The sequence below is a fragment of the Vanellus vanellus genome (assembly GCF_965231255.1).
Source record: "Vanellus vanellus genome assembly, chromosome: 12".
Taxonomy (NCBI): domain Eukaryota; kingdom Metazoa; phylum Chordata; class Aves; order Charadriiformes; family Charadriidae; genus Vanellus; species Vanellus vanellus.
In genome coordinates this window covers 22,091,130-22,114,924 of record NC_138917.1, presented here as the reverse complement: position 1 = coordinate 22,114,924, position 23,795 = coordinate 22,091,130, and the positions used below count along the sequence as shown (strand labels likewise).

Genomic DNA, 23,795 nt, shown 5'->3' with positions numbered 1-23,795 from the left:
TGTATAAGAGGTAAGCAAACAAGTGTGATGAAAGAGTGAAGCAGGACATAAGTGCACCGAGTATTCTGAGTATACTGCAGTATGCTTTATAAGTAAGAATACTTGAAGGTATAAAAAGAGTGAGGTCACATGAAGAGGTAAAACTTCTTAAAAAAAGTGGGTTTAACACAAGACCCATTAAAAACATTAAAAAAAAATGCTATGCAGTAGAAGCCAGACCAACAGAAAGCTGGCTACAAGCCTGTACACGAGGACACTAAAGTCACATAAAAAAAAAAAAAAAAAATCACAGCATCAGTCAAGTTCTTTATTCATACTTCATAGCTTGAACTTCTTTTTGTCAGTAGCTGCAAAATCTGTAGCATTTGTTTGGTATTAACACAGAAATTTAAAGAGAACACAATGCAAATAGACTAAGTCAGGGACTTCCCTGCAGCTGCAGTCAGAGCTGCTAGAACAGAGTTTTAGGAAGATGACTGCAGATATATAGGGAGTTTGTGACCACATGTGTTGGGCGATTGTGGGCATCACCCTTCCCAGTCACACCTAGAAGGCAGATAGATGTGTGCTGTTCATCACATCTGTTAAGGTGCCCTGGAGTGAAAAGCTGGCGGCTGTTTAAATTTAGGCACCACTTTAGCTAATGAAGTTTCAAGCTTTTCCTCACTCTAACGATTCCAGTTAGAAAAAGGATTCTTGTTCACGTGGTCTGAAACAATTTACCAGCATCTCCATCTATTAACAATTTCCTTCTGTAGGTTGTCAGAACTTTTACTGTCACCCATAAGGAGCGACACCAGTCAAGCTTTATTACACAGAGCACGTCAGAACTATTCCCAATAGCTATCTCAGCTGAAGTTCTTTTCCCACCAGACTTATCCCAAAGCTCATGGTCTGAACAGACAGCTCGTTGCTACAGTATCTGGAGAACATGATTTGGTGAAGGGTAGCAGCTTCTATGGAACTTTATCGTCAAAATTTTGACAGCCAACTGCCTGAAAGTTTCAAAAGGATGCCTAAAATAGGTTATTACACTGCTTTAAAATGGAGGGCATCACACCCTACTTATGTTGAATAAAAAGCACCTTTCTTTCCAAAAGCTCTACCTGTCCAACAAACGCAGAGAACGCTTTGGTACTGTCACGGCCCGCTGCAGCTGAATGGTAGAGATTCACCCACTCCCTCAGCAGGTATTCTGCCTTCTCCCTCAGACCTGGCGGATCATCGTATTCAGAGGCTTGGGAAATTCCTGAATGCATCATGAAATTGGGACCTCCGTGAGCACGGTCAATCATTGCTTCATAGTTTGATCGGACCACTTCCATCAGCTGCGGTAATCTAATGCAACAGACCAGAACAAGAGCTGGGTTAGAATTTCTCCTCCCCGAGAAGGTGCGGGAACTGGAAGGTCAGTCAAATATAGTTGAAAGAAAGCAAATTATTTCTTATACTAAATCTTCGTATCTTCCAGTCCTCACTGGAATAGCAGAAATAAGTCATGAAAGCAGATACATTTATGATGAAAGAATGAACACTGAAGTCATGCAAGCTTTGAAGTTCCACCCCAATTCATACAGCAGTGTGCTCCAACGAAGCACCATGTGTACTAGAAATAGCTTCAACTTTTCCAGATTACAGAAGCCCTAAAATCCTCCAAGATAGTGAGACGCCAGTGCTAAACAGCCTGACTGAGCAGGTCTTGGTCCTTCAAGATAAGGTACGTTTGCTAGTGTGAATCTCTGACCAATTAGATGCAGCTGTGTGAACAGTCTATGAACAAAAGAACTCATTCTGTTTAAAAACACGTAGTTAATGTAAGTATATATAAATGAATGATTGCACACAATAAATGGACTTTCTGCTTGCATCAAGCTGCGTCCTGTCTCTCAGTCGCGGCAGGGCACTAAATTTGGCTGCGGTGAAAGTCAATTCATACAGCGAAGACCCACCCCAACCACAGATGAAAGGACCTTTGTTTTGGGAGCTCCCACTAACTTGTCTTGGTAGTGGTAGACACTGCCGCCACCACCACCTGGTTCTCTCACAGCAAACTGGAGTTCTCCAAGCTCCGATCCGTGTCTTTCTCAAACCTAGGAGCAATTGCTTCCACCTTAGTAATGAGATGCCCACAAGTCCCACAGGTATTTCCAGATGCTGTGGCAACATTTGCTGCCCAATTATCTGCTGGTGGATACACAAACCATGCGAGATTGGTGGACGATTGGTTCATAGATTCTGAACAGAAAACTGTCTAAAGAAACAGAAACAGGATTGTCTAATTCAATGAATTGCTTGCAATTAGCAAATAACCCTATTAATACCTAGATATTTTAAATTTAAACAGGTAAGAATACTGCCTAAATTTGAGATAAAGCAGGAATTAAAGCAAGTTTCTTACAGTACCACAGTATTTTGGAGCACAGTGCATAGGAAAATTTTCCTGCTCAAGCACTCAGTTTGACACCAGGCTGCAGCTGCCTCTATTTTGACATAAATTCAGCACAATTACATTAAAGTGTCAGTTTAAGCTAACGTAGGACTGCAGCCCTAGAGAAAGTTTAAAGCTGTGTGATTGAATGATATGAGACGTTGCCCATATAACATTTCAAATCATAAATGAGCTCGAGAAGTAATATACCGCACAGGATTTTCAATCTCACCCTTCTGGGGCGTTTCCTCTGGAATGAGCGTTAATCCTCATGAGTGTCTCAATTGTGTGAAACAGATCTGCCTCTGTTACGTGAGCGACACTTCTCTCATCCACCAACAGGATCTTTACCAACTGCATGGCAAATGCCACAGCCATGTAGTTCAAGCCGTTCTCCATTGACTGTCGACATGAAAAAGGCAATTAAAGTTCAACCACAAATCTTACAGGGCACCGACCATAAAACTTCTCCAAAAGAGCAGGTTGCCTTTACCTGTGCCAAGTGAAGGTCATACTGCTGCATGTTAACAAGGTGATTGCGGATTAGCAGCTCCACGGCTTCCACATTGTACTTGTACTCATCTCTGCATTCAATCAGGCACCTGAAGAATTGGACTTCTTTTAACAAGCATACCATTTAAGCAAAGCAACTCAAATCTAACACTGCAGAAACTGTGCCATTCACTGTGATTCATGACTCAGCTCCAAAAGAAGCCTCTTTGACAGCATTCTCTAAGGTAACGTTTGAGTTCAGGAACAGTCATGAGCCTCAAGCTTTTGCTGGGTCACAAGAGCCCTTCAAGACTTTGTTTATTAAGCATAAGAAGCCTCTCTTCTGAGGACAAAGTAGCATATCTAGCTGAAGCACTAATGCTTCTGCTGCAGGCATATGCCATGTCACCTACTTTGTGACAGCATGTAGAAACATTCTCTGTAAAAGGAGAAAAAACCCAAAGAATTGCTAATCCTTAATTCCATTAAAGATTCCTATTGTGTTCTAGGATGAAGCAGCACTATCAGAAGGTCTAGTTTATTTTGACAAAAAAGCTAGTTATTTTTTTTTATCTGTCCAAATTGCAGCAATGCAAAATATTAACAGGCAAGTTATTCTGAATAACACAGTAACTCCCAAAAGATGATGAAAGCTATACCAGTGTTCTTATTGTGTCATAACTGACCTAGTAATTTGTTTATTACACCACGGAGTTCCATATGCACGGCCGTCCTGCAAAGCCTTCAGCACAAGCAGATGACACTCACGATAGCGCAGCAGAAGGTCAGCATCTGCCCCACTGGTAGCATCCAGTAAGCCCTCTACAGCCTAGAATAGATGCAACCTGTTAGCAGAGGAAAAAAAAAGTCCTCTTCCAAATCTTCTGCAAATTAGATGAGCAAGAGTTATCACCAGAAGACTCAGCAGACACGCAAAACCCAATTTAGTTATTTTGCTGTCACCTTGATAAGGCTATGCAAGATTTTATCAGCTACGACAGCATCCACACATTCACTGTACGCAGCTGGACTACCACAGACAAGCCTATGGTCTCACTATGCCCCACTGGCCTTTTCTATGCACCGAGTAGTATGAAAGATCACATTAGTTTGTGCTGCAGCACAAATCTCTAAGTCAATGCCTCCTCACGAGCAATTCTGCATAAGGCTCACAAAAAACTACATGAAAGAATTTACAGAACCTGCCAGAGGTCAGCTATCAGGTTCTTTAGGCAAAGAGCTGCAGCACTCAGGTGCATCTGTGAGTCTATAGCAAATGGAAGATGAGTCTTACAGGGGCAGCATAATTTACCTGTTCAAGCCCTAGTCAGGACTAGATCATTTAACAGGTATGGGCACCATCAGCCAAGAATAAAGACCCTCCCTTGAAGTGGTTTCCAGCTTCCATTTACATTTGTTTCGCTGCTCTTCTTGGCTCCTCGTGCAGATAGCTCAGTGTCCATCCACTATACTCAAACGGATTTTTCTCCACATCTATCACCCCGCTCTGCACGACCACACAGGCACTGATGCCAGCTCAGCTCGCAGAGCTCACGGCAACACTCCCCACCCAGTACAGTCTGCTAGTTCTGGCTGGGATGGAGTTAATTTTCTTCAGAGCAGCCCATATGGTGCTGTGCTTTGGATCTGTGGCTGAAACAGCATTGGCAGAGCACCAGTGTTTTGCCAATTGCTGAACAGCGCTTGCACAGCATCAAGGCCTTCTCTTTCCCACTCTGCCTCCCCCACCAAGTGGGTAGGCTGAGGATGGGCAAGAGGTTGGGAAGCAACACGGCCGGGACAGCTGACCCAAACAGAACAGAGATCTGCCATAGCATATGACATCATGCTCAGCAATAAAAGATCAGGAGAAAGAGGATGAAGGGGGGCATTCATGATTATAACATTTGCCATCCCAAGCCAATATTACATGCTCTGAAGCCCTGCTTTCCCAGGAGCAGCTAGACACTTGCCTGCTGATAGGAAGTAGTGATTTTTGTTTTATTTTGTTTATGGACACAGCCTTTGCTTTCTCTACTGAGCTGTCATAATCTGAATGAACAAGTCATCTTGCCTTCCCTCTAATTTTCTCCCTGTCCTGGAGGAGAGCAGAATGAGCAAGCTGCTGGATGGATGCTTGGCTGTTGGCCAGGGTCAGCCCACCGTGCAACTGCATTTATCAGCTACTGCAAAATACAATCCCCAAGCGTGCCACTATAAATCCAGTACTACACCTGCACGGGTGGTTCAAACATCGTCTTAGCCTCCAAATCATCCTGAGATCAAAGGCTATTCTGGAGTCCAACAGCTCTCTACTTGCCATATCTGAACAAAACTCCCCAAAGTCCCAGGATTCTGTACCTGCTTCTTCCCACAGCAGCCCAGCCACCACATGTACAAAACACCAAGTGAACCCCATGGTCCTCTTCCAATTGTATTTACTGAACTTCCAAAGACAGCGATTGTTCAGTATTGTTCACCAAGCAAGTTCCACAGGATGCATGAAGATACACACTCACCATCAAGACAATCCGCGAACCAGATGAGTAATAACTCCAGGGGAGTTGTTACAGTAGAAGAGTAGTTAACACTCACCTTCTGCAGTAGCCCAAGTGCAGCAATAGCATCACGGGAGTTACGAGCCACTACCACAGCCTCCAAGAGGCTACGCAACGCTTGAGCTTGAGGATTCATGGCCAGGGTGTGTGGAATGGATTGCAGGTGCTGCTCCAGTTCTGTCATACATTTGTCGTAGATTTGTGCTACATCATCTGTAGCCCAAGCTTGCTGCTTAACAGAAAGTGGGAATGAGTGATTTTTCAAGGATTGTATTTGTGAAACCCAAATACTGATAGGCTATTCTGCTTTGGAAATCATAGCACCCAGAGTTTAGATCTCTACAGTATTGTCATTAGTTATGCTGGCATTTTAAATACACAAATATGAGCAAATTCAGCTCTGAAAAATAACTAGCAAATGATTCTAGCACCAAGTATAGTCTTGATTAAGACCAAGTATGCATATAAAAACCTGTTCATTATCTCAAAATCCATGCTTGCCATCCATGATCTTCCCACAAAAGTAACCTGAGATTTGAGTAGTGTTTCACCGCTACTAAAACTACCAGATCTTGTCCCAGTTTGCATTATGAACCCCTAAGACTGGATATAAGTTTTATGTTGCCATTAGTCTGGCATTAAAACTAATGCATCTTTCAACCACTATACCCAAGCAATATAAATGCCCAATTCTTACTAGTTTTTTTAGCAAAGGACAAGTTCTGCAACTTTCCCCAAAAGGGCCATAGTAGTCTCAAGCCGATTAATTCAGAAATCTCTACCTTCATAGGCTGAGCCAAGAATCCTGTAGGCTGAGTTAAGTCATTGGTAGGCAAGAAGCCAGGGACATTGCGTGCAAACTCTTCATAAACAGCCAGCTGTTTTGGGTCCACACCTCCAACCTTTGCAATGACAAGAACAGGCATTAACCTCATTGTTAAGCACCTTGGCAAGAAGGAACGAGGGCAGTTTGTGTAACAGGTAGCTGCACAGTCACGTTCTTGAACAGAGTGGCCTAGACATTATGAAGTAGGATTCAGCTGCTCTGCACTGGGGTCCTATCTGCCCTGCTGCACCTCCTAACAGAAGGACTTTTGTCCTACAATTGCAACTCACATTCCCAGAAACAGGAATAACTGAATGCTGGCTTCATAGGTCTCTGATGCAGAAGAGAAATGCTCTGCTGAGAGCACACTGTATGTCCTTTAAGGGAAGAAAATATAAAGGAGACAAGACAACAAAACAGACTAATCATCTTTCAGTGAAAGGAACAGCACAGAACAAAAGACAGGACTTTTAATGTCCTCAAGGAATTGAGGAAAATGATATGAACACTCATTTTGGAACAACATATTCACGTGCTTCTATTACTGATCAATCTATTAGCAGTCCCACTGTTAGACGAGACTAACAATACACAGGATTGCTCAGCTGAGGCTGTGCAATCCACTTTTCATGATCAGGAGGGGCGAAGAGCAGCATCAAAACATAACTCAGTTCATACCTTTAACCTGATCTGCTCTGGCATCCGCTCCGCCTGGTAAGTTAACACAACAGGATCACAGTACCGACGGCCCTCTTGTCTAGCATGTTTTCTGAGCTCAAATTCCTGGTGGAAAAAACCCAAACACACCACATTGAATTTTAGATACTAAGCCTAGATATATATATATATACACGTGTTATTCTTTTAAAAGACAGCAATCCCATACTCACAGTTGCGAGCCTCTTGTCCATCTCAGGGCCTGCCTTTTCCACAGCCGTCTTCTGGATGAAGCAGCATGCTAGTTCGCAGTTATCCTGCGCTAACTGGGCAGCTGCTTGCTCCATCATGTCCCTCTGTTGTGGGGAGGCTGCCTATTGAAAACCACAATAATCAGTGAAGGCTGTACATTTTCCCTGTGTATTACTAGCCTTAAAATCTGCACCACTGCCTATATAGAACACCAGCAATAAAAAGGAATGCTCTTAGGAATGCACTCTCTTTGCATGAAATATACAATAATAAATTTAATTTTGCATAGCTTTGAATAAAACATGGAGGCAAGACAACAGTAAAGACTTTCAACAAGGAACAAAACAGCAGGAGGTTCTCCATCTTCTCCACCAACCTATCTCCAGGGCATAGAAATAAAGACCTGCTTTCGACTGACGCACATACAAGAGATGCTAATGCAGGAAAAGCAAGCCTTGCATCACAGCCTGAAAGTTCCATTCCAACCACTTCCCAGGTTGTAATCAGAAGACAAAGGTGCACCACTATCAATGCAGAACAGTAGCCGTTATCAGCAGGTTCCCTTTCTGATACAGATTTTCTTCTTTCCTTCTCAGGTCTGTTTTAAGAGAACCTTGAACGGATGGACTTATTTTCCAGGGTGCAAAGCAGCAACTCCCACTGGAAATGGAATACACATATAAACGCAAACAGTCCAATCTACTTGGATTTCCTTGTCCATTAAGATCTACCCCTATTTCATTGATACCTGAAAACTACACCGCTTCTTTCAAATGAAAGAAATTCTAACTCGTTAACCCACTTCATACAATAAGCCAGATGTGTATTTTTCTGTCTTGTACGGCACTTTTTCTGCAACATGGTGTTTTCTATAACTGCCCCTTAAGAAAACTTCCTTAGACTTTCAACTGGCCCTTTATCAATGCCATACATCTTCAGGGATTAAAAAACCCCTTGACTACTATGTCAAACACTATGAAAATGTAACATTTTGCAAACGCCACAATACACAGCACCTAGTCTTCCACAAAACTTGAATTACTTTTGCTTACGCACGTTCTTCAGTGGCACATCGTACCTGGCAGATATGCCCAGCTCTAACACTGGTCTGTGTTCACCCTGCCTCCAAAACTCACGTCACATCTCAGCCTTCTTGTGCTACCCAAAAGATAATCAGCATTGTTCCAGCTCTCTCCCTATCTGAACTGTAGTCACATCCGATGAAACACAGTAAGACTAGAGAAATACTTGTGCCCCTCTCACCCAGAGGACAACAGTGCTTTCTCTTACGGTCACTAGCTTGACACCAAAACTGTCAGCACAGCTGCTAACAGCAGTCACTGGCTCAGCTCACACATTAACAAAGCAATATTAAAGCTGTCTACTCCCATTCTTGTACTTAAGATGGATGAGTAAGATTAATTTGTATGCTTCTGCTCTTCATCTCAGCAATCAAGTTACTTGAAGTTCTGTTGTCAGTAGTGTTTTGAGTCCTGCAAGTTACACCATGGACTATCCATCCCATACCTGCAGATGCAATTTTTTCTAACATTTTGTGCTCCCTTCAGACCACGCAAGGGAGTAAGCCCATTGCAAAAGGGCCTTTGCACTGTCACTCCCTGACAGATGGGAAATAGTGACATGCCCTTAAGCAAGAGGTAGGCAGTCCTTTGTAATTGTTTTAATCCCTGAAAGGACAGCAATGTCTTGATCTTTCCAAGATCCTTATGCTCTTGTGTCTGTTGCTGACACTAATGGCAAGTACAGCAAGTTTTCTGGGTAGCAGTTGCTTTGTACATCTGGCCAGCAGTTCACAAACTATGTTCCATTTAGCCAAGGGGAAGCTAGCACTTAGCTGAAATTTTGTTCATGAAGAGACCTGAAAATATCCTCTAAAAACCCCAATGAATTAAGCAGCTGTGCGGAAAAATCTTAGCTACCTATCTGCTAACAGCACAAGTAGATAAAGTCTGCCTGAAACATACATGCTTCTTGATAATCGAAGACATCACCAGAAAGTCCCAGAATCAATTCTGTTCTCCCCACTCTAGGTTTCCTACCCCAAAACTCACAGAAAGATAAGCACTTCAAGGCTTCTGCGATGCAATCAAACTGTGGAGAACACTGGGGCAAAATAAAAAGGTAGTTCGGAATTTTGTCCGCAATACAGGAATACTCACCTTACAGGCTTAAGAATGTTTGTCATGAGCTGTAATTTCAGCACAGTCTTATCACTATAACTCCACAAGAGTCACGAGACACTTGTCCACTAAATCCACATCCACACTAGTTATGCCATGTAATGAATCAACAAGCCTACAGCGTGGAGAACTGATCTGCTAATGCTGGATGTCTCCAGCCCTGCAAGCTGGAAATAAGCTTCAGATGATGCGACTCTTACCCTCAGTGCAGTAGCAAAACTATTTTTCAAGTTGGTAGCTATGCTCATCAGCAGAGGTTCCCTGCAGGTAATCATGGCCATCCCAGCAGTCAGGTTCCGCATCATGTGGTGCGCGGCAACACGCATTCGTGACTCCTCTGAATCCAGTGCAAAGTCCTTCCTGACTATCTGTTCACAAGTAGTCATGGCAATCTTAATGGACCGATCGACCACCGGATGGACAAGCTCTTGCACTGCTCGCTCAATCGCCTGCCGCACACACTGCTTCAGCTGCGGGTGGGCTTGAAACAGCGGAATCTGGAAGAGGATTTGGAAAGTTAAGTGAGAATAAAGTAAACTGGAATCCCATCTACCCTAGACATTCACATTTTCTGAACAAATTTTAAGTTTACTGTCACAACTTGTCTACAGCGCAGCACTCCTGTGTTCCACATGCAGCTACTACAGACTTCGGTGATTCTGAAACTGTGACGTATGACCATTTTTCTTCCAAAGTTGCAACTGAGCACAATGCAAAGGGTAACTCAAGAGCTAAGATGCTCTTAAGGAACACAGAAGCTCTTTTTAAGCTTATGTCCTGATAGCAACTACCCCAACTGACACTTATTGCCAGAAATAAACTGGATACTAATGTAAATTTCACAGCAACAGATCACTTGACCATGAGAAATTTTGTTAGCTACCCACTAATCACCCCTAAAGTTCTCCATTTGACTACTCATTAGCGCTCACCCTCCCCATTACTTTTGAGAAGTGATTCTCCAATAGCTTCAACTTAGAAAATGCTGCTTCCAGCAGCTGAGATCTATGGCAACACTGGTGGCAAGAATTCTTTTAGCAAACCAATTCAGCTCTAAAACTTACCGTTGGATTTAAGGTAATATGTGGAGCCAACCCTCCCAAAGAATAGACGTTGATGTCGTGATAACTGTACTGGGGCTGTGGAGGAACTGTGGCTGTACAAGTGGTGCTGGTAGCTGGAGTTGTAGAAGCAGCTATAGAATACAAGGATGTTTGCATTGAACCATGACTGAAAAGCAAGTGCTTATAATGGAAGAATATAATTCTCATTTAAACCAGCAAGTGACCAAGAAACGAAAGTCTGACCGTGAAGCCTCCTAAACTTATCAAGCAATTTTTATTCTCCATTTTCCCAATGATTAGTACCAAACTGGCTTCAGCATATTTTAACAGAGCTGTTTGTTACGACTCAGTTTAGCCCCTGATGTCTCAATAGATCATCCTGCCTCACTCCCTTCTAAGGAGCAGCTACATACAACACATGCAGAGTTAGCCCTCAGGATGGCTTCCATTCCCTTCCCATCCCCAACTGTGATCCCAAGCATTCAGCAATGTTACAATAGGGTATATAGCTTTACATTCTTCTTTGCAATAGCATAACCTGTCTTATTAGAACCCAGAACCAACTATACAAGTTTTACTTGAAATGTACTCACTAGTTGTTGTGATGGGTGGTAGTTCTTCTGGTTGCTTCACATCCTTCTTTGGAGCAGATAGCTGCTCATCCAGATTTTTCAGACGATCCTTATCTTTCAGGAGACTTCCAGGTTTCAGCTCATTGATGTCTAGTGCAAGATTCTTGCAGAGCACCTCAATCTCAAACTTCAGATTCAACTGCACAACAATTCTAGTTTAGGTTATGTCACATGGAAACTACCCGAAACATATACTGGGGCACTCAGCTCCCAGGTTTCCCATTCTAACCCCATGCATTGTAGAGACTTTAATAATGACTGAGGATTAGACAAACATCTTGCATGCTGACCTCACAGCAGAAGAATTTCATCCAAGTTCTACCAAATTAAGCAATGCCCAATTCTCCCCACACTAAAGCAGCGAGAAGCAAAATTTGGTCCTCCACAACATCCTTCTTGACTGGTACATCAAGAAAACCTCACACTCAGTAGGTATAGAAAAGAAAAACAGAAGTTTACTTTTAGATCATGTTCTTGATGTAGCTCAGCTAAAACATTCATAATGGCCATTGTCCACGGGTTTGGAGGCCTGAAGACCTACAAGAGAAAGAGGAGAGCAGTATTACACCAACTTCTTGAATCATTTGGATAACTTATGACTAGAAGTTTTTGAAACATGAACAGCTATGTGTGCATACAGCCCTGGAAGTTTGCACAGCTGCAATTAGGTCTGAATTTAGTATTCCGTTTGACTGGAACTGCATTAGGATGCTAAACATTAAACTGGAAACACAATGACTTGGCCCTTCTGAGGGCTCAGTTCTATGTCAAACAGAACTGACAACAGCTGATCAGGGTCAAAGGGGGGCAGGGGGAATTAAAAAAAAAAAAAAAAAAAAAAATCCTAGAACCTCTTCAATGGTATCCTTCCCGTTTCTCAATAGAGTTCTGTTCAGGGATACCACAGCACAGTTCAGCTAACACCATCTATTTAGACTGCAAAAATGCAATGGCTGTGTACTTTCCCTCAAAATGGAACTCCTTCACTTTAAGCATTAACATCCCTTTTCTTTCTCCCCATGAAATTCAATCAGTTTTCACTTTGGGGAAAAAAAAGCTGATTTCTTTCTAAAATATCTTACTTTGCCACTTGAGCAATAACTCTGTCAGCCCAAAGTCACTTACCACGCTCCTGACACTGGATTCTAAGACTTTGGCAACAAATGGCACTACATAAAGCAATTCCTGCTGTCCCTTAACGTATGCTTCCAGTAGCAGAGATTTCACATCCAAATCCTGAAAAACACCATCAACAACTGAAAAGGGGAAGAAGGTCGAGAAAACAAACAAGCGCACTGCAAGAATTCCACTCACACGCTATTTCCTTATAAAACATATTGGGAAGGTTGAGTCAAGACAGTTCTTGAATTCTACAAACTACTAAGCAGCAGTTACTGTGAACAAAAACTTTACAGATACACATTTTTACATGGGGTTAATTAATTTATTTTGTCAAGAATTTAACTACTAACTTTTCTGATACAAAAAAATATTTCAAAGTCTTAAACGATCAACTCTGGAATCGTACTTTTTCGCTAGCAGACACAAAAAGAGGTACAGTAAAGTGATACAATTTCCCAAATAGCCTGTGCTATTGAGTAACAGCATACCAATTCACGCCAAACAAATCTGTAAAGACAGAAGCTCACCGTGTGCAAGATGGGCTTATTTTTAGCCAGCGTAATCATTCCCAGCCAGTGACCAAGGTTCTTTAACAAGGAACGGTCTGAGAAGTTGGCTGCAGCTTTATCTGATGTCAGTAGCACCTAATGAAAAACAAAAGCAACTCGAGCAACAACTGGAAGATAATCCAACTCAAAATCAAATTCAACAGCTGATCTGACTTAAGATGTAAAGTTTTAGAACATCAAGTTCTAAGCATCAGTCACATTACAGAGCTACTCAAGTGCAGCCTTCACTTCAAGGCAGCATCCCATAAATCTGTCCTGGAACAATTTCAAAATTCCTTCAAGAGGAACAAAAAAAAAAAAAAAAAAAAAGAGGATTACACTTTTCCAGACCTGACCATTTACTCTGTCAAGACTGTTATGACTACTCACTTAGTAAAGTATAACTTGTGAAGGCAATGCTTCCTCTTAACGACTCATCACAGAGCTGAAAGCTACATTTTGCACTTCTTGGGCAACTGTTTAATTCTTATTTCAAGACTTGAATCATGTCACCAGTATCCCACCATTAGTTCTGTTCCTTAGCTTCGGAGGAGCATCAGCTGAACAGAGCAAGGTCAGCTATGCTCTAAAGAGCCAGGAGATTCTTTTGCACTACAGCGTAACCCATGGCAGTCAGGAAATTCCACCAACAGGTTTAAAAATAGTGCTTGACAAACTTGTCTCATCTGCTCATCTCTTCTGGGCTACTGCTTCTTCCTCCTCCCCCCCTTCACATTATCTTAGCCCTCTAGTAAATTTTGGCTGTTACACCCCCACTGTCTAAACCCTCCCCTTCCCCTTTATTCTTCTTTGTCCAAAACAGTTATACTTTCCCCACACAATAGAATTAGACTCTAAGCAATTCTCCCCTAGGTTATAATTTGCAAACCTCACACAAATTTAGAGTCCACCTACATGACAGCATTCAAATGCAGATTTGCCTTGTCATTATTCAATTCGAATTAAGTCTTTCTGTACATTCCTGACTGAAAACAGAAGAATCCTAGTATACTCAGAGGTAACCTGCTAATTCAATTGTAAGCTAGCAAGTAGATTTTTGAATGATATTCCACATTTGAAGACCACCAACACAGTAGGCAAACAGCCCAAGAACAGCACACTTTTGAATGTTTAAATCTACCCAAGTATTAGAAAACTTGCACTACTCACCTTGATATTTCTGTAGGTTTCATTCAGAACCATTTTATTAAACTCTGGATTCTTAAGTGTGTCGAGGAAGTTTGAATATAGGCTGTGAAAATTAGGCTCAATACTGACTCTCTTCATCACAAGATACTGTGATACCCAAGGCATGAACTCTTCTTTCACTGTTTCCTTTAATTCTTCAACCTGTCTCCATAGCAGAGGAAAAAGCACACCACAGAAGACATGAGAAGGTGACCACAAACTTCTGGGGTCAGCTCTGACCAACACAGTCATGTTCAGTCAATTGCTTGTAGCACTAAGGTTTTTTGCCTTTTTTTTTTTTTTAAAAAAAATAGCTTTGAAATCAGTGTCTCACTATCCAAAAAACGGGCCAAACAGTAAAGACTTAATCATAAAACCAGCAAGGCCATAACAGTTTCCTTCTCCCCCACTTCTCAGCTTTTTACCAGATAACTGCAAAATAAATGTCAGCACCTTACGTTAAATCCATCTGTCTGCAAGACAGCTAGCACAGGTGGCAGCAATACCGGAGATTTCTACTAGTTCAGAAATAATTCCTGGAATTTCAGCTTGAAATACAAACGTCCATCAGCTTAACCTTGCAATACCAAACAGTACCCAGCCCATTTATGATGTGAACGTTTCTTTGAACTGGTATTAAAGTTATTCAGAAACCTGTGTTAGTATTTTTCAGTCCTTTCAAATTAAAAAAACATCAGAAAGGACTACCCAGCAATTATTCAAGGCACCTCCTAGAAGCACTTTTCCAAAAACAAAGCATTACAGACATACTTTGGCACAAAGGATCTGGCTATACGGAAACAAAGAAACTTGTAGGAGAAAGCAAGATTAAGAACAGCTATCTTTCATCCATCTCTTCCCCTGAAAAATTTTAACTCCAAAGAGGTTCAAGCAGAAAGTGTTGGAAACTACTATTTCTTTACAGTGTGTTCCCCCCAAATTTTTACAAGTTGGAATTTTTCTAGAAACACCCCCAAGTTTAGAATGAGTTTCCAGGAATACACAGAAAATGAATTTTACTAATGTTCTTCCATACTTGCCTTCTGTGTCATATTTGACTGAGACAGATTATTGAAGATGAAAGCAATTTTTTCCTGGACATTCTCTGGAGGTTCCACAATTCTCTCAGTTTGATCTGTTGCTACTAACAGCGTATCAATGTTGGTAGTATTAATGGAAGGCTGGAGGGAAAACCATAAGTTAAGACTAGATGTCTAAACACCTAGAGGCAACATCAAAAGACACTTTTGCTCTGTTCTGTCAAGCAAAAAGGAATTGAGCTTTTTCAGGTGACATCTACTGTCTCAGATTCATTTTCAGCAGCGCTCTAATGAAGCCAAAGTCATTTTTTTTACCCTACAAACAATGATCAACACCAGCAGAAGAATGCTGCTGTAACAAAAAAAACTTTCAGCATTTGCATTCGTGTATAATAGGTACCACTGCAAAAGCCCCCATTAGGGTGCTTTTGTCTGCAAAAGCATTAGGGTGCTTTTGTCTTTTTTTTGTCTGCATACACTGTCAGCCCAGAGAAAAATCACAGTACAATAGAGAGCAGTACTTTGTACAGTGGTGAGTCTCCAGGAGCACCTCAGTGCCGCCTTGGGAAGGAGAAATCCCAGAGCTTCTCTTGTGAGAAAGTACACCAACTGGAAGGCAATAGAATGTGACCCACATCCCTACAGCTGCAGGTCTAAAGCCAAGGGCTTTAGCACCTGGTACACTGCAATTAAGGGGGAAGGAGATACAGTTTTAAATATCAATCGTGAGTTTGAGTTTAAAATTGGGCAATATAAACACCTCAAAATAACAGCCATCTACATGACTTCATCAGGTGTGAAAGGCACTGGTAGCTATACTATGAACTGTTCCCCAAAAGTCGCTCACAACTTCCAGCTCCCTTTGACTTCCACCTCCTTTAATTTGAGACACTTCTTTTAAGAGAACTATACAAAGACAGTGCCAGGAAGCAAGGCTTGACATTACAGTGCATCAGTTATCACACAGTAACAGCTCTACACATCCTCACTGCACACATGGGACCAAGCGTGCCACAACACCTTCTGTGGAACAGCCAATACTATCAATCTGCCACCCCTCTAATAACTCTGACTAGATTTAATAACTTTGACTAAAGATTTGAAAAACCTAATGCAGTCAGAACTGCTAAGTCAAACATGATTTAGCATGCAGTAAGCGTTCTCAACCTCCAAGCAGCTGCCAACTATTTCAAGAGTCTTATTGCAAGTCATTAAGAAAAACAATGGTTCTGTAATTGTCTTGATAATTAAAGCCTCAATAAACACCCTTCTACTCGACACCATAGTAATTCTATAGCTTCATGAGCAAGAAGGCCTTCTCTCTACAAAAGTGTTGGTCATATTTTAAAAGATTATATGCTTTAGATATAAAATACGGATCATGGTTTGAGAACCTGTAGTACAGAAATTAAATCAGATTTTGGCTGTATGTACTCAATCCAGACCAGCAACTTCACTCCTTTGCTTCTCCAGTGAGGGCACTGGAGTGACAGAATGCTTACCGGCACATCTTTCTTGAAGCTGACTCCAGTTGGTCGGGTGATTGTAATGGTTTTTGCAACAGTGGTGGTGGTTGAGGTGGTTACTATAGTGCTGACTTGGCCAGCAAGAGGAGCTTTTGCTGGAACTTGGGCCTGGGCCTGAGCCTGGGCAAGTGCAATACTTCCAGGGGTGGTGATTGAACCCTGCATCTTCACAGGAGGATCTCGGGATTGCTGTCCATATTCTATGTACTAAAACAGGGGGAATAAGCACATACAGAAGTTCACGCGTAGCAACAGGACTACAGGCTGAGTTTCAGAGTGAGCAGTATAAAGGTTTGCGGACACTTGACACTCATGCCTTTAAGGAAATCTGCAAACTGCAATTATACACCCTTGTAAAGCACATATTATTTACTTCCTTTCTTACTGGAGAGGAGCCTCAAGCTCTACCTCTGACCTCACCAGGTTGATGCCACGCATCAAGAGACTCAACACCTGTAAAATTTTACAGATCACTAGCCAAACCCCCCCACCCCTGCAGGCCTGGGATAGTAGTGCAAAAGAGGGGAAGGAGCCTAAGAGAAATGTGCAAGTATCAAGAAACTGGCTACAATGCAGGTAAGAAGTCTTCCCCAAGGACTCCTACTGCTACACAAAAACAGTAAAGCCTGAAGTTCAAAGTTAATAAGCAAAACCACAGTTCTGAAATGGCCAACTTTAAGATTTTACATCCTCTAAAGTAGCTCCACAGCAGAAAATATGCTTCATTCCCACCGCAATACGTTTACCCAGAAATTTGTAACATCAGACAACACGCTGTCATTTAAGACATACGGTCTGAAACCTGTTACTGAACTTGGGACTGCTATTGGACTTGGCAGCTTTGGGTAGATGGCATCTCTACCCTAATGTTAGAGCTGAACATTTTTCCTTATTTAGGATTATGCTCTCAAGCTCTAGCACAGGGATTAGTTTTTCTGTACTTCTACCGGTGAAAGCACCTCTGAGGCACCACGTGATCAAAACTGCTTTTACACTTTTGACTACAGGGTATTTCCATTACTCTGATCAGACCTTTAGGAATGAAATTTTTCTCACCTTTATCTAGATTATCTGAGTATGAAACTGTACAAACCCAGTTGAATGTGGTCTATTTTAGAAGAAAACTCCAAACCCTTAAGGGACTGGAATGTGAATCCACTGAAGGCTTTTAAACCCTTTGGGCATGGCCCTCGTGCACTGGTTGATCATGCAGTTATATTCAGGCAGTTATTTCAAGATAAGCAACCCAAACAGATTTACGGAAAGAGAAGAGGTACCAGATAACCACTGTGACCTGTCCACCCCATCCCATGGCAAAAACTTTGAGGCAAGGCATTTGATTCTGTGGACGTACACTACCTAAAATTGTGACAGCTCAGACTATTTGTCCAAAGGAAAACAGGAATTTGCTCAAAAGAATTTAAAATCATAGAAAACTAGTGTGCTAATATGAACACACTCACCTCCTGTAAATGATGTGGGAACTGTATAAAGTGACTAATAGAAGCCAAGTGCTGACAATACTGGGGATAGTCCTTCAATCTGTCAGACAAAATACACATTAGTCAGAAACAGAAGCCCAGATCAAAAACAGCATTACAGAGAAATACAAATATAACACTGGGATGTCATTCCTATACTGCATCACAGAATTATTTCTGGACTGCTTACAGCAGCTGTGCTATAAACAAAGCATTTTCTACAAAGCGCTTTTTGTTGCAAAAACCATTTCAAATGAATTAATTTAACAGCAAAACACAAGGTTTATTCACACCGAGGCATCTTATCCTACATCTTGATACTTCTGACTGAGCACACAATTGCATTTATATTCAGTGTTTGCAGTAAGAGTATCAGATAAGTAATTTCTAGTCTGGCTCAGTGCATTTTAAATAGCAAACCAGAGCGCCCCAAACACCCAAGACAGAAGCCTCACCTACACACACTAATTATTATAGTTCTACTTATGAACACTAGACCCTGTTACTTCTCATTGAGAGTAAAATCTTTAAGTCCTGCTTAAAATGGTTAAGAGGAGTAAGATGGTGGCTAAGTCTCAAGTATGTCAGCCTTAAGTGTCTTTTATTCACTCTCTTCAGCTAACTCCACAACACAATATCCATCCATGAACGCTGCAAGAAACAGCTCTTATTACAGATGAAATACTGCAGGGCAGATGAACTATAAAAGGAGAGTATGGACAGAAGATAATGTGGTCCTTGTTTATGAGTCCACACTCCAAGTCCACACATTTCTAGTCATTAAATAACTCCAGGAAGCTTTCTAATACCTGTCAAGTTCAAGTATCTTCTTCCAGAATGGAGATTTTTCCCGTGGATCTACAATCCCGGCTACTATGGCAGCCTACTTTGAGAGCTTCCTCTATCTGCAACCCATTCAAAGCTTTGCAAAAGATTTTTTGGGATACTTTTTGCCATACTTGAGATTTCCCTGTCAAACCAAAGTCCTAGAGCTTAGCTCCTAACCAGTCTTCCAGTAACGAATTGTGCAACTAGCACTCCATTACAAGGCACCTGTAAAGCATGACTACGTTCACCCCATTTCTAACAAGCTGACTGAATTATTCACTGAATTATTTTTTATAAAGTATACCCCTAAGTAGTTTCAGCATGTTTGTCCCACAATTATGCAGGTACCACACTGAACATTTTGATTTTTTTTTTAAGTCACCCTGTAACTAGCACATTTTGTTTCAGCTCAGCCTGTCTTTAAAGTAATCCTGAAAGTTGAGATGTGCAAGTTTCTAACACGTATAAGCAATCTTGTGCTGCATAATTAGAGCAGGTTCAATGTTAGCAAGACATTACACATAGCGTTATAAGTATTACCAAAAACCACACTCACCTATTTTTAAATCTATCTAGTGCAGCAATACCAAAATAGTACATTTTGGATGCAAAAGGCTTTCGTAAGGCTTCAAGAACATAGCGCAGGGCAAGACCCAATGCCATATAAGTAACCAGTCCTTTCTCTATTATCCCACCAAAGAGGCAGGCTGTTATGTGCAGCTCTTTATCTGGGTACTGGGGAAAGAAACGGTATTCCTCAAACAAGTTCCTCAGCATACAGTTAAACACTTCTCGTTCCCGTTTAATGTTGGAGTCCTTAAACCTCTGCAGCATTTCCAAGACCTGCAAAGAAATGGGAGGTTGTTACCAACACATTTGTTTTATTTCAGCCCTTCTGCATCTTCAGGTTTCAAGAGCATTTGCACCTACTACGGTAAACTGCACTACCACAAGCTAAACCGCAAAATAACTGCTTCAATAAAACCTCATTTTAGCGAGTAGACACCACATCAATACAACAAGCTTCCTCTTCAGACTTTAGTTTTCTCCCCCTGCTTTTAAGTAACTGTCTTCACGTAAAACTTTGTGACCGCCTACTCCATTGCTTCAAATTAGAAAAATGAAAATTAATGTTCAGTGTCTTCCATAATTTATAACTACACAAATACATTAAAGGAAATTTGAAGTACTTCAAAGAGCAAGTACATCAGCGATAATTACTCTCATCGAGACTAACCAAAATAATTATCAAAGCTCAGAAGGTAGAGCTTAAGACACCTTGATATATTTCAAAGTTGTAGTCATTTTTAGATACTTTAAAAACAAATATATTCAAGATTAATATAATTTACACAGACTGTTTAAAGGCACACTTATTTTGAACATGTCAGCTTCCACTCCACATTAAACTCTTCCCACTTAGCATCGTTTTAGGAGTGTTAATTAGACATCTAAAGTCTTCAGTCCACAGAAGTCAAAGCTGAACGTAAAGATCAACTGCAAGTTTACAGTGAAAGCATGCTGTCTTAGAAATATACCATTTCAACCAAGCAAAAAAAGCAATGCTGCAAGCATCTACCACTAGCCTTATATCTCCCACTAGAACTAATACACGAAGGAATAATTACTGCTACAGAAGGGAACTCACCTCATCTACAGACATGGTCGGATGCGGCGGATGGTTGTAAATGCGCTGGAAGTAGCTGTTTGCCTCATCATCTATTTCTTTGCTAAAGTGCTGATTAGCCTCGGGCCACACCTGAGATAAGTCAGCTGTTAAAAAAGGGAACAGATATCATGCTCAGAACAACTTCAGGCAGTCAGGATTTCATCTATTTCTTTTCAACTCTTCCACCAAACTAGACAGAACCTGCTAGCTCTCCTAAAAAGCAGGATATTTAACCTTTCCAGCAGACAGCAACTCTAATTTAAAAGTGTTTTCAATCTGTTATATTTATACTAAAGGAATGAATCCTAAGACAGAGTTAACTTCATACTGTTGTACTCCTAGAACCCATTGCATCCCAAGCTAACCTCAACTGACGCCTAAACTAAATGAATCCAAAGACAGACTAGAATAAAGCATGCTACACAACATTAACATGCAGACAAACTTTCACACAGACTTTCAGGCCAGCCAGTGAGCTTCGAGTGAGTTTACAATGAATGCTCAAGCCCAAAAATAAACACCAATGGTCATAAGAGCCACCTCCACCGTACACCTGTAGAGACTGGTAATTTTGCTGTTATGGAGGAGCTATCAAAGGAGACGCATGTAATAACAGCGATGTGGAAGGTTTAGCTATGCTTCCTAAAGGCAACATTTGATTGCTTAAACAATTCATTGTGAGCACACTTCAGAGGTATAAACGAGTTAAGGATAATGGCTCAGTGTTGGGAACCAAATCATTCCTTCCACAAACCACCTTCCCACCAACTTTTGTCAGTCTTATTTGTATCCAGTGTTGCAGTCTAATTTATTGCTTCACCCCTCAAGTTCTCTGCTGCAACAGGACCTCACCCAGGTAGTTTGTTTAACCTGGTTACAAAGAAAGCAAAACCCACCCTCTTACCAGATGCATAATGACTCTCCGTAAAGAGCAGGACAACACTTTTGTTCAAAACATGGAACAAAAAAAAGGACACAAACATACTGCTCATGCAAATCCATAACGTTGTATTTTTACGCTAACAGCTTTTTTTTTTTTAATCCCCCCTCAGCTGCTTGACAAACTTTTGGTGTCAAAGTTTAGAAGGACCTTTCTGAGAGTAATGGCATCATACTAGAGCCACATTTCTAACATTTACCACCTAGAGATCCAAGCCTCCCCTGAAGGAAACGCAGATTAGCTGCAGACCACAGTCACACTTCACAGCCACAGACAACACTACCACTTACAAGGTTTCATCTTACTCTGCTGGAACGTAGGCTGGTTCAGTCCAGATGTGCTCAGCTTCCTTTGCACGAATGGGTCATTGTTCACCGCAGGAAGGCCCAGGGCTCCGGTTCCTATGCCAGTCAGGCTACCCGTAGTAAGACCACCTACTGAAAAGCAAACAACTAGTCATCTCAGTTGCACTCTTCCCAGTATGCACTTTTTCTCAGCACTTGTCATTTCCAAGCTACATAGCCTCATAACTGTTTAACATCAAGCAGTTTTATCTCAAACAATTCATCTCCGTCCCAACCTAAAATCTATCAAGCCACTCACCCTCTTGACTCTCAAACTTTTCACCTATTGCAGCTGCAAGACTCTGAAGCACTGTTTCAGCAGTGACCTAGGCGCGAGGACTGTGTAATTCCCTCCTGCGTGACACACAACTGTATGGCCAGTATTTCCAACCATGGTAATAACAGTGCCTTCACTCTGATGTCAAAAATACAAACAACCCCACCCAGATAGCAGTACCTGGAAGCTGCGAAGAGAGTCCACCGATGCCACTGAAACCTGTTGTCTGATTTTGGGTGGATAGAGGGGGGAACGCTTTTGCTGGTGACTGAGGAGTACTGAACGCAGAGCCCAGGTTTGGAGGGAAGCCTTGCATGCTCTGGGTATGAGGAGCAGCTGAGCCACCTAAACTAAGAGATGCCATTCCTGCAAGCGAGTCGATCTGAGTGAAGAGAGGAAGATTATACACAGACATCCATAAACCGCAATCAAGCTGACTTTTGGCAGGTTTTATATAAAGACAGCTATGTATCAAAACGTTCCTGACAAGAGCTTTTCTGCATTGTTACTTTAAATTCTGACGTCATCCAGATAACCCCGAAATATTAGTTTGTCTTCAGAATGAGATTTCACTTTTTCTTCTACAATCTCATAAAACCCTACTTTATCAGAGGCTTTACAGAACAGCTGATTGTTCCACAGTCTCTACTCAAGTGTAACATGACAGTAAATGCTTATAAGCAGCAGCACATAGATTTTTATACTAGAGTAGTCTGTGCTCTGCAGTTTGTCACCTCAGACCTCACCCCAAGACTTTATTAAGGCCATTTCATATCAAGCTTCCAGAGTATTTTTGAGTGTCTGAAGGATCCCATTATGCCCACTTTTCACAGCTAAATACCTGAATGCAGTCTTCAATAAAAAGCATTAAGACCTGGGTGATGAGTCGGAGGGAAGGCACAATACCAGCTGACAAAGCAATAAGTGAAGAGTTCCTGACTAGGAACAGCAGAAACCTGCGTTATCTACCCAAAAGACAGCATGACTACAGACTAACATCTGCTGCCCTATTTGTTCACATCAGTTATTTGCAGCAGGTTGCCAAGATATTTGGTCCATCTGACAAGCAACTTCAATAAAGCAACAATTTACAAGGAAACTGCTCTCTGTATTTAGCTTACGTAATCTACTGATGCATCAGGCATTCTTAAATGCTGAATTGCCACTATTTCACGTGAAAAACTTGTCACTACTTTAAAATCTGCCATTGAATGTAATTGCTAGAAGCAAAACCTGTCTGTAATGTGTTGCTCCCAGAGGAGGAAGGGATGATGAGTGGCAGGGAGTAACTTAAATGTACCTTGTTTTTAAAAGAGCAGTTCAGTTGAGAGCTGAAGAGCCCCAGTTATAACAAGTCCTTATGCTCTAGCACTGTTGCTTGGCCCGTGAAGCTACAAACAAGACACATCAGGTTCAAAGGCAGTGCTTAATTCTCAAAAGTCTTAGTAAATTTTAGCACTTTAAAAGAAATCCTCAGTTATTTTAAATAAATAAAATCTCTATCCCTCTTCAGTGCTCCCATCCTGCTATACTTCAGTTACTTCTTACAGACATTTGTGAAGTGACAGACAGTTCTGAACTACAACCCTCAGGCATTATTCTGTAGTAACAAGCAAGTTATCTAGACATGCAAGCATAAAACTACGGGAGCCAGATGATGTCCTACTTAGTCCTGCTGAAAGAGCTCAAATAGCACAGCAGAACTAACACTAAATCAACACC

At 41.5% G+C, this 23,795-nt stretch overlaps 1 protein-coding gene across 1 annotated transcript in view; it reads right to left on the bottom strand.

The window, feature by feature from the left end:
- CNOT1 (CCR4-NOT transcription complex subunit 1) overlaps nucleotides 1-23,795 on the bottom strand; it is a 61,173-nt gene that overhangs the window by 8,872 nt on the left and 28,506 nt on the right. Inside the window, exons 18-39 of the mRNA XM_082489665.1 lie at nucleotides 22,254-22,455; nucleotides 21,743-21,889; nucleotides 20,492-20,616; nucleotides 19,400-19,686; nucleotides 17,998-18,076; nucleotides 16,511-16,741; nucleotides 15,009-15,149; nucleotides 13,951-14,130; nucleotides 12,760-12,876; nucleotides 12,236-12,346; nucleotides 11,570-11,647; nucleotides 11,072-11,249; nucleotides 10,479-10,609; nucleotides 9,615-9,911; nucleotides 7,195-7,335; nucleotides 6,983-7,087; nucleotides 6,261-6,380; nucleotides 5,516-5,707; nucleotides 3,607-3,749; nucleotides 2,922-3,030; nucleotides 2,661-2,830; nucleotides 1,107-1,338 (exon numbers count right to left, since the gene is read on the bottom strand). Coding sequence (XP_082345791.1) covers nucleotides 1,107-1,338; nucleotides 2,661-2,830; nucleotides 2,922-3,030; nucleotides 3,607-3,749; nucleotides 5,516-5,707; nucleotides 6,261-6,380; nucleotides 6,983-7,087; nucleotides 7,195-7,335; nucleotides 9,615-9,911; nucleotides 10,479-10,609; nucleotides 11,072-11,249; nucleotides 11,570-11,647; nucleotides 12,236-12,346; nucleotides 12,760-12,876; nucleotides 13,951-14,130; nucleotides 15,009-15,149; nucleotides 16,511-16,741; nucleotides 17,998-18,076; nucleotides 19,400-19,686; nucleotides 20,492-20,616; nucleotides 21,743-21,889; nucleotides 22,254-22,455 — 3,516 coding nt within the window. The remainder of the gene's footprint in view (nucleotides 1-1,106; nucleotides 1,339-2,660; nucleotides 2,831-2,921; nucleotides 3,031-3,606; nucleotides 3,750-5,515; nucleotides 5,708-6,260; nucleotides 6,381-6,982; nucleotides 7,088-7,194; nucleotides 7,336-9,614; nucleotides 9,912-10,478; nucleotides 10,610-11,071; nucleotides 11,250-11,569; nucleotides 11,648-12,235; nucleotides 12,347-12,759; nucleotides 12,877-13,950; nucleotides 14,131-15,008; nucleotides 15,150-16,510; nucleotides 16,742-17,997; nucleotides 18,077-19,399; nucleotides 19,687-20,491; nucleotides 20,617-21,742; nucleotides 21,890-22,253; nucleotides 22,456-23,795) is intronic.